This window comes from Sapajus apella, unplaced genomic scaffold, assembly GCF_009761245.1.
Source record: "Sapajus apella isolate SASKATOON/1434 unplaced genomic scaffold, GSC_monkey_1.0 scaffold10, whole genome shotgun sequence".
Taxonomy (NCBI): Eukaryota; Metazoa; Chordata; class Mammalia; order Primates; family Cebidae; genus Sapajus; species Sapajus apella.
The window spans coordinates 38,626,795-38,636,438 of record NW_022436950.1 but is presented as its reverse complement, the minus strand read 5'-3'; the positions used below and the strand labels follow the sequence as shown (position 1 = coordinate 38,636,438).

The window sequence follows — 9,644 nt, the reverse complement described above, 5'->3', positions numbered from 1 at the left end:
ACACACACACACACACACACACACACACACACACACACACACACACAATGTTTTGGGTAGGTTAGGAGGAAAACTAAAAGGCCTAGTTGCTGTTGAATATGCCTTAAAGGAGATGACTTATTTAATCCAACATTACAATATCCTATTTTTTCATTAGAACAATTATTTCACATTTACCCACACACTTACTATAAAGTTCTAACATTCAGAAATGAAGTCCAAATACCTTGTGCACTGAGCCCCTATCTCATGGATGTGCAGCAGGATTCTATTTTATGTTTGCTCAACCCACACTTCTAAACTCAATCAGAAGGAAATTGTTAATGTGCCAGTTAAGGAAAAATAATATGATGATGAGTTCTATTATTGGTAGCAAAGCACCAGCAACAATTATGAGATGCCAATTTTAGATTGGACATTTCCGTTTTCACCTAGCAGATGGTATATTTATTTCGCTTTAACTAAATATGCCCATTCTGCAGGTAGAAGCTGCATTTGAACAAAGAATCAGTCTCTCAGCCACTGGATACTTCAGGTAAACATTACAATAATATCTTGATGTAGCCAAGAAAATATGAGTAACTCAGTCACTCTGTTGATAGCTATTGTGATACCTCAGTTTTTGTCTTCTTAGTTTAAAAGAATTTAAACAAGAGACACACAGCAAAGCAAAAAGAAAAACACAAGCAACAAAAAAAGAGACACACAGCAAAAGAAGTGCGGCATAGGGTAATATATTGCAAAAAATATATATATTTTTAAGTGAGGTTCAGAATAGACAGCACACCCTGAGAGAGAATTCCGGGTGGGCTGTTCATAAGGATGAGACAGCAAAGACTGGTACTGAGGAGGCTCCCTTTATGGAGGTCTTACATGATTATTCATAAGGAGGTAGGAAGAGTTGTTACTAGTAAGCACATTCTGGGTGGTCCTCTGGGTGCACATGTGCAGCTGTACATGCTTGTTTATACATCACATGTCTCATTAGCATCTTAAATCTCTACCCAGGAGTATGTTTTTTACTATTAAAATGAGCAAAGGGTCAGTTTGAGGACAGGTAAAATCAAAGGGCACATGCTCTGTAAAGGGCAAATTGCCTACTGAAGATAGCTTTCCTTGAATGAGTGTGATTACAATGGAAATGCTGAGGCTTCATTTTGAATGTACCATCACCACAGTGCTGGTGCTACATCCAGAGAACATGGTCACTTTCTTCACTACCTATCCTGTCTCAACTCTGAGCCACAGATCCCTCATTTGTAAAATACGTTTTTATTATGTGATTGCTGAGGTCCCTTCTAGGCCCAAAATTCTATGATTTCACATAGACCTTTCAGTTATGTCCAAAAGATTATTAAATAATAAAACACCCTTATTGGATTAAAAAAAATAGATGCTTGACTTACAACATCTAATCATTACTTACTATTTATTTAATCATTATTTACAACATCTAATCATTATTTTCTATTTATTGTGAGTAGTAAAAATATATTATCATTAGAAATGACTTGCATCTCAGTTTTACAAATCTCCTTCCCCTTACCATAAAACCTGTCTATTTTGAAGCTCCTTACTAGCAAGGAGAGAATGAGTGGGATGATAGTCACCAGTCACTCTCAAATTCAAGAAGCATATGACATTAGTTTTATAATCTAATGAAACAAACCACCAAACAACACACATACACACACACACACACACACACACACACACACAGAGAGAGAGAGAGAGAGAGAGAGAGAGAGAGAGAGAGAGAGAGAGAGAGAAAGAGAATAGTAAAGCAAATCCTCATGAAGAATGAGGAAAGAAGGAGATAGGCCAGCCCAAAGCCTTGTACATAATGAGTTCAAAATTCCTGGCCTGGCTCAGTGGCTCATGTCTATAATCCCAGCACTTTGGGAGGCCGAGGCAAGTGGATCGCCTGAGGTCAGGAGTTTGAGACCAGCCTGACCAACATGGAGAAACCCCATCTCTACTAAAAATACAAAATTAGCTGGGTGTGGTGGCATGCCTGCCATCCCAGCTACTTGGGTGCCTGAGGCAGGAGACTCACTTGAACCCAGGAGGTGAGGTGGAGGTTGCAGTGAGCCCAGATCACACCACTGCACTCTAGCCTGGGTGACAAGAGCAAAACCCCATCAATCAGTCAATCAATCAATCAATCAGTTCCTAAGTTCAGTTACCCAAGAAGAGAGCAAACCAGCCCTCTATCTGAATACATCTTTTATTATAGATTAATGCATTGAATCACCAGTCCTTTTTTATCAACCCTGAATTACCATCGGCTCCCTGTGAGTTTGGTTAGCACTATCCATGGGGTCCCTCTGGAGAGATACCAGGATCCCGAAGGTGATTTTTCCAGGGTGAGGCTTATCTATTTTACTCCAGAGATGCTGCCCCTGTGATTTCTTCCAATGTAGGAAACTCAACTGCATAATTTGTGGTAGTGAGAGACTGCATTTGTGCCCTCCCTGGGGAAAAAAAATGAAATGCTACCATAAAACTTTAGTAACTTTTAAAATAAATCAACTCAAGCTAAAATGCTTTATTTCTTCCCTCAGGGGCTATAAGGCCTTCATGGACTGGGAGAAAGGGGTGGGTGACCCATTTCCTTACTATGTCTATGGAGCTGCCTGCTCTGAGGTTGAAATTGACTGCCTGACAGGAGCTCATAAGGTAAGTCAAGTCTAACTTTCCTCCTGGCAAGTCAAAACAACAAAAGTGTATTGTATAGTAAACAGCCCAATTCCATTATGTAATTCTCTTACAACAAAAACAAGATTCTTTCAGTTCCATGGGAGGGTCCAGAGATCTAGCCTTATTCTGAATTTCCACTTAGAAAGACAATTTAGTAGTCAAAAAGGAATTGCTGATGACAGCCTAAAGTGTATTAAATTTTTTATTTCATTTAGACAACAAAATCACTTTCCAAGGTTTCTCCCAAAAAAAACTTCTGTTTATAAAGAAAGGACATATTTCCTAATCTGAAGGAATAGCTAACTTAGTAAATAATCTTGAGCAAACATTTTGAAAGCACATAGCAATGTAGCTATTTCTCCAAAGTCAATTATCCAAAAAGTATTACTGAAACAGATTTGGGGGGAAGGGAGGTGTGAAAATAATTTTTATATTTTCTATTTAATTGGACATTCAAGAAACGATCCATTGGGGACAGGGAATCATACTTAACCCAAAATTAACAACTTGTATTATAAAGGATGCAATTTTACCCAAGGGCCTTGATATAAATCCATAAAGAAATGAAACATATGGGGCTCTTACAGAATTTATGACGCTAGAAAAGTTAACATTTGGTCTTTTCTGTGCCTTTCAGTTTACATTTACAGTTTAAGGTTCAATAATTTCAATATTACTTTGGTCCCTTAAAATAATTTATTTCTTAAAGAGGCAAAACTTCTTCTGACCAAAGAGAAATCAGAGAAATTCAATAACAGGTCAATAACAGGCCTATTGCAGCTGGCAATTTGTGGTTGGTGAACTAAATCATCTGTCAGCTCAGTGTTAATGCACAGCCATCTCTTTCCACTGTCCAGTACTTGCAGTGCAAAACACACCAGGTTTCAAAGTAGAAGTAAACTGACAGCTCACTCTGAGGTGTGTCCAATCTCCCTCCCTATCCAGGTTGAGAATAGATGAAGGCCAGTCCCAATGCCCAGAGTGGGTTGTCTGAGAGGCCAAGGTTTGAGTCAAAAGAGAATTGCCAAGTCCAAAGGGCTAGATAGAAAGTAGGAGCCCAGGCATTGAGCCCAAACAGAGAATGACGATCTTGTCAAAACAAGCACTGGGAAACAGGGACACAAAGGAAGCCCTGAGATACTCCGGAGATAGACCACAGGCGCTTAGGGGCTTTTAGTAGCTCCTTAACAACCTGCATGCCCATGCCCGGTGCCAAAACAAGGGCCAGATTCGTGTGATGCTTCTCAGAGAAGGAAGTAGATTAGCAAGTCAAAGGTGGTCTTGACATTTGCCATTAATACCTTCCAAGATCTTGCAAATCCACAAACTCCCATATGTCAGTATGGCTCTAGGATTTTCTCAGTAAAATGGGAACAGTACCACCTCCCACAATTATCATGAGGACTACATGAGCTCATAAATTATATTCCAACAACAAATTCAGGTTGAGAATCAGATGAACAACCAGACACAACAATTATTTACCAAGTGACTCACTCAGAAACACTAACATGTCATGGACTTTGGAGTCACTTAAGAGGAGTCAAAACTGTGAATGCACAAGATCTTTCAGGGTCATGGACAGTCCTAGTCCTCAACTTGAAGAATTCGGCAGACATCTTAACAGTGCTAATGTTGACAGGGTTCAATGCAGTGTTAACTAACCAGCAGGAGTTCTGGAATAACTGGAGGCCTTTTGAGTACAAGTGAAAATGGTATTTTTAATTCAAGTTTTTATGGTGAGTTAATTTTTATTTTGGACAGAAAATCAGAACGGACATCATCATGGATGCATGTTGCAGCCTCAATCCGGCCATTGATATTGGGCAGGTAGGTGCTGGCCCACCTGGGTGGATGCTTCTTCCTGGGAGTCATTTCAGGGTAGGTAAAGGCCTTCTAAAAATGACATAATGTCACAAAGCTTGAAATTGTCCACCTCCAGATTGAAGGTTCGTTTATTCAAGGAATGGGGCTTTATACCACTGAAGAACTGAAATATTCCCCAGAAGGTGTCCTGTACTCTCGGAGCCCAGATGAGTACAAAATTCCAACCATCACTGATGTCCCAGAGGAGTTCAATGTCTCCTTGTTGCCATCGTCATACACCCCACTAACCATCTATTCATCTAAGGTAAGCACCCAAACCTATCAGGTAGCACATGGTAAATGAAAGTAGGCAGACAAAATAGTAAGTCAATGTTAACTGTTATCAGGAACAAATCACTACAGACTGTTAGAATTTGGAGAATGGCAATCATAGGCCAAGGATTTTAATAATTTCCTCTTTCACTGAAAACTCTAAAACTCGACAAAAAGCTCTGACATCTTAATAGAATAACACTTTTACTTAAGATCCTGAAGACCACGATATTAAACGAGATCAGGGGCGCAATGTGACTGAAATCCTAGCAGCGGCACCATGGACAGAACCACAGACAGAGGCCGCAGAAGACCTGGGTTCCTGCCACAGCCCTGTCCCCCCTTCCCCATGATCTTAGGGAAATCACTTACCTCTGAGGGGCTCAGGGTCCTGACCATACCCAGAAATGCATCTAGAACAGTGGGTCTCAACTGGGGGTGGGGGAGAGTAGAAGAGGTGGTTTTGTACAGAGAATTATCTGGCACAAAATTTTAATAGCATCAGAAAGCAGAGATAGCAACACTTAGTAATTGCTAAAGTAATGAAACTGCAAATTAAAATAAAGATCATTATCTGTTTGCCTTGCTGTATGCAGATTATGTGAAAACCACCCTCAGAGTAAAAACTTAATCTAGTTCCAAGAGAAATTTTATTAGAAGTAGAAAAAACAAAAAAAAAACAATAACAACAACAAAAAACCTTCATCTAGGTTTGAGATGTATTGTTAAGGTTTTTTGACTTCTCTTAAGACTTTAAAATCTTTCCCAGTCACGGTGGTGCACACCTGTGGCCCCAGCCACTCAGGAGGCTGAAGCAGGGGATCGTTTGAGCCCAGGAATTCAAGACCAGCCTGGGTAATAAATAAATAAGATTTTTGGGAAACTTTTTGCTAGTATCCCTCCCTCCAAAATTCCAAAAGAATCCAACTACATCAGTAGAAATTTCATCATTTCCAAACTGGATCCCACTGTCAGCCCAGGAATGCTAGGGACTTCCTTGAGACCTATAATGATGAGGTCAGGGCAAACTTGAAAGGAAGGACAATCAATGGGGCCTTTGGATTCTCTTTGAACTGGAAATCACTCTGAAGGGCAAAGGCAAAAGGCAGCTAAGAGCCCACAGAGAGCAGCTTTTAAGCCATCAAGAGTAACAGGGCAGACAGGACCCTTGAGTCCTTGGGGTTACAGACAGCCACTCACAGGCAGACACTGAAGAAAATCATGGGTTTGCACAGCGGGTACTGTGTATAAATAACAGAAAGCTACCAGGTACCGGGAGCTGTGTTAGGTGCTTTCACACTTCCTGACCCATGCAACCCCCTATAAAGTAGGCATCACTGCCCACACTTCACTGACAAAGGAACAGAGGAGATTATGTCACTTGGTTAGAGTAAGGGCCAGGATTCAGACTCAGTTCACTAACTTACAGGTTGCAAATTGGTGGTCTACTGGCTAAGGCTGGCCTGACGATATACTTTTCTTTGGCCAACACAGTATTTTTACAAGTCAGGGAATTTTATATTAAAATACAGATATCTAAATTCTCTTGAGAAAATGGGTGATCTGGTAATTTTGACTGCATTCTTGGGAAGGCAACAACTAGCTACAACCAAAGAACAGCTGCCCCTTGTAGATAGGACATAGAGATGCTCTTCCTCACCTTAGCTTCCACTACTCCTTATTGTTCTTCATCTGCCTGCGTCACTCATTTATAATACCTGCCTGTTCCTTGCAGATGATGGGTTTATAACCTTTCATCTGGTATCAAAATCTGTACTCTTTTTTCTAGAGTACCCTGCCTCTCCTGACCCTGGAGTTAAAAAAGGCATTTTTCTCTCTGCTGATATAGCTGGCTAGTTCAATCCATTGAATGTGTTTTACTAAATAGGATACTTTCCCCTTACCACACAAAGACACTCAGACACACACACACAGAGGATTCAAGATCTGGGAAACTCAGATTATACTGGGATTTTTAAGACTACTCAAGCTTCATTCAGTCAGTAAGTCAGCCAACAAGTATTTATTGAGATTTTGTGTACAAAACACTATGCAGGGGTTGGGGATACAACAGTGAACAAGACCTGGCCCCTACCCTCTAGAAACTTGTAGTGTAGTATAGATGTTCTTCAACTAATGTACCTTCTTACAGGGCCTTGGGGAGTCTGGGATGTTCCTGGGGTCATCTGTGTTCTTTGCCATTGCTGACGCTGTGGGCACAGTACGAAGAGAAAGAGGCATGGCTGAGGACTTCACGGTGCAGAGCCCAGCAACGCCAGAATGGGTCCGAATGGCCTGTGCAGATCGATTCACAGAAATGGTATGGGATTGTTTATTTTCCTAAAAGACGATTTGTCTATTTCCTGCTTCTTAGACCTCTTGGGTAAATTTATAACCTAATCTGTGTCTAGCTAATCAAATTATGAAATGAAAAAAGCAAATCACACAAATATACCTTGTGTATGGGCAGTAATTTTAACTTTTAAAAAAGCATTTCCTACATTTTAATTTGATCATCTTACCAACCCTGAAGTAGGATAATTTATTAAAGTCATGCTGCAAAAACTAATAGCTAAATGGAAAGCAATTGACTGATTTCTCCAATCATTGGTTAAGTATTCCCTCCATCCCTCTAGCCTACTAACTCCATCCTGCCCTTCAACAAAAACACACACACACATGCAGAAATCCATGTGTCATATAGCCATATTTGATAATGTCACTTTCTGTGTTCCCTACACAGAGAGTATACACAGACTGCCTGTCATTTAGAAGTAGGGTGATCCCATTGCCAGCTACTACCTTTCTACTTCATTCTGTTTCATACCAACGCCTCCCAGCTCGGGAGGGAGAGGACTAGGCAGTTATCATCGTGGATACACCCATGGCAAATCCCACCTGCTGAAGGTTACAGACAGGTAACTTTCTAGAGGTCATTGAGCCTAGCCTTTGCCAATTTCCTAAGCATCCTAATGTAAGTAATAGCTAGCATGGACTGAGCATCACACTAAACATTTTAGGCATATTAGTCATTACTGCAATTCTATCAAGTAACTACTGGTCTTTTCTTCATTTTACTATTGGTGAAATAGGTGCAATAACTTGCCCAAGATCACACACCTAGCATTTAAGGGTTAAGATTCAAACCCAGGCTGTCTGGCTTCACTATAATATATGGTCTCTCAGAGAGAAAACAGTTGATTCTCTACTTTGTAAAAAGAAATTTCTGTTTTCAAATCTATATTAAAAGAAGCCAAAATACTTAACTGACCTCTCCAAAATAGCCAACCATAGCGTAAAAAGATCTTACAGAAATATTGCTTAAAAGGAAGTGTCATAATTATTAATTTCCTTCCCCTACATGGCCTATTTATCTTTCCATCTTCAAATCTGACTCAACACAGTCACCCTGTAATTTCCCTCCAAGTCTATTGTTCTGACCCCCATCTGATTCCATTGTCTACGGCAATGATTACAATCACCTGCCTCTAGCCAGTCCCTCTTCAGATGGGCAGAGCTAGGAAACTAGCACCTTCTACCCACTCCAGGAACTCCTCCATGCCCATCATGGCCTAGAGGTCAGTCATCTGCCCATTCCTGACTCTGCGGTCACTGTGGAATGGTGTCATCTCATACCCCAAAAGCATAAGTACTTCTGACCTTTAAAAAATATTCTCATTCACATTTTGCAATAATAAATACCCTTTTCTGGAATGAGGCAGATTAAGAAAACTAAAAAACACAACAAACAAAAAGATACTTCGAATCTTCCTTTCTTGCCTGAGGTTAATGTTTTCAGTCTTCCATTGGCCTGGCTGAATAAATTCCTTCATTTCTAAGATTTCAGGCTATTTTGAATAGTCCAGTTGTCTGGCAAAGTAGCTCTGTCATATTCAATGGTAAGAAGTGAAACACTTCGATTTCATTTACCATTTGGGACTTAGCCTCTTAGTTACCTGGTCCATGTGACGACACCATATATTCTCTCAAGTCTGATGGTTCCTTGATAAGACTGATATATCTTTGCAGATACAAATCATCTACTAATTTGTGCCCATAAATCAAATGCTCAATGTTAGAATAACCTAGCGTTTTCTAAAATACTCATAGATACATAGTTTCTAAATATCGCTTGAGGTTATAACCTATGTTTGGTATTTTAGACCTCCTTTTTTTTTTAGACCTCCTTTTAATAACATACATTGCATTTTGTCTTTGTAAAAGTAACACATCCCTTTTGAAAAAATTAGATAATGCTGAAAAGAATAAGAGGAAGTTAAAATCAGCCATAATCCCACCAACCAGAACTAACTATAACCATGTTCTTGAGTATGAGTGTGCATGTGTGTATACTTTTAACCATCTTTTATATATGTTTACATATACAATGTATCTTATTTGCAAACTCATTTAATTAAAATCAAAATGTCCCTGAAATAAGTCTTTAAAAAGATTTGAACAGTATAATTGGGAATGACTCTGCTGAGTCTCAGTCACAGAAAATCTGGTTTGGGAATTTCACGGGAAAAGTATCCCATGAAACATTACTCAAAAAATAGTTGCTTAAATACAAAAGGAAAATACCTGGCCGAACTTGTTTATCCTACAAACTCTTAATCTTTATCTGTAGCCACTGGTATAAATTTGAGGGGTGAGGGCAGGGCAGAATGTTTTTAACTTTTCAGTAACAAACACCTTGTTATTAAGGCTACTTAGACCATATGGAGAATGATCATTTATACTTTTTTCTCTTTTTTTTCTTTCTTTCTTTTTTTTTTTTTTTTTTTTTTTTTTTTTTTTTTTTT

At 39.5% G+C, this 9,644-nt stretch overlaps 1 protein-coding gene and 1 non-coding gene across 2 annotated transcripts in view; both read left to right on the top strand.

The window, feature by feature from the left end:
* Positions 1 to 9,644, top strand: part of LOC116551966 (aldehyde oxidase 2) — an 81,577-nt gene that overhangs the window by 61,736 nt on the left and 10,197 nt on the right. The window contains exons 30-34 of the mRNA XM_032278722.1: positions 483 to 535; positions 2,565 to 2,679; positions 4,465 to 4,530; positions 4,643 to 4,831; positions 6,992 to 7,159. Of these exons, the coding sequence (XP_032134613.1) occupies positions 483 to 535; positions 2,565 to 2,679; positions 4,465 to 4,530; positions 4,643 to 4,831; positions 6,992 to 7,159 (591 nt within the window). The remainder of the gene's footprint in view (positions 1 to 482; positions 536 to 2,564; positions 2,680 to 4,464; positions 4,531 to 4,642; positions 4,832 to 6,991; positions 7,160 to 9,644) is intronic.
* LOC116552079 lies at positions 2,322 to 2,478 on the top strand. The gene has a single exon (XR_004269201.1). It is a non-coding gene; the product is annotated as a U1 spliceosomal RNA (small nuclear RNA).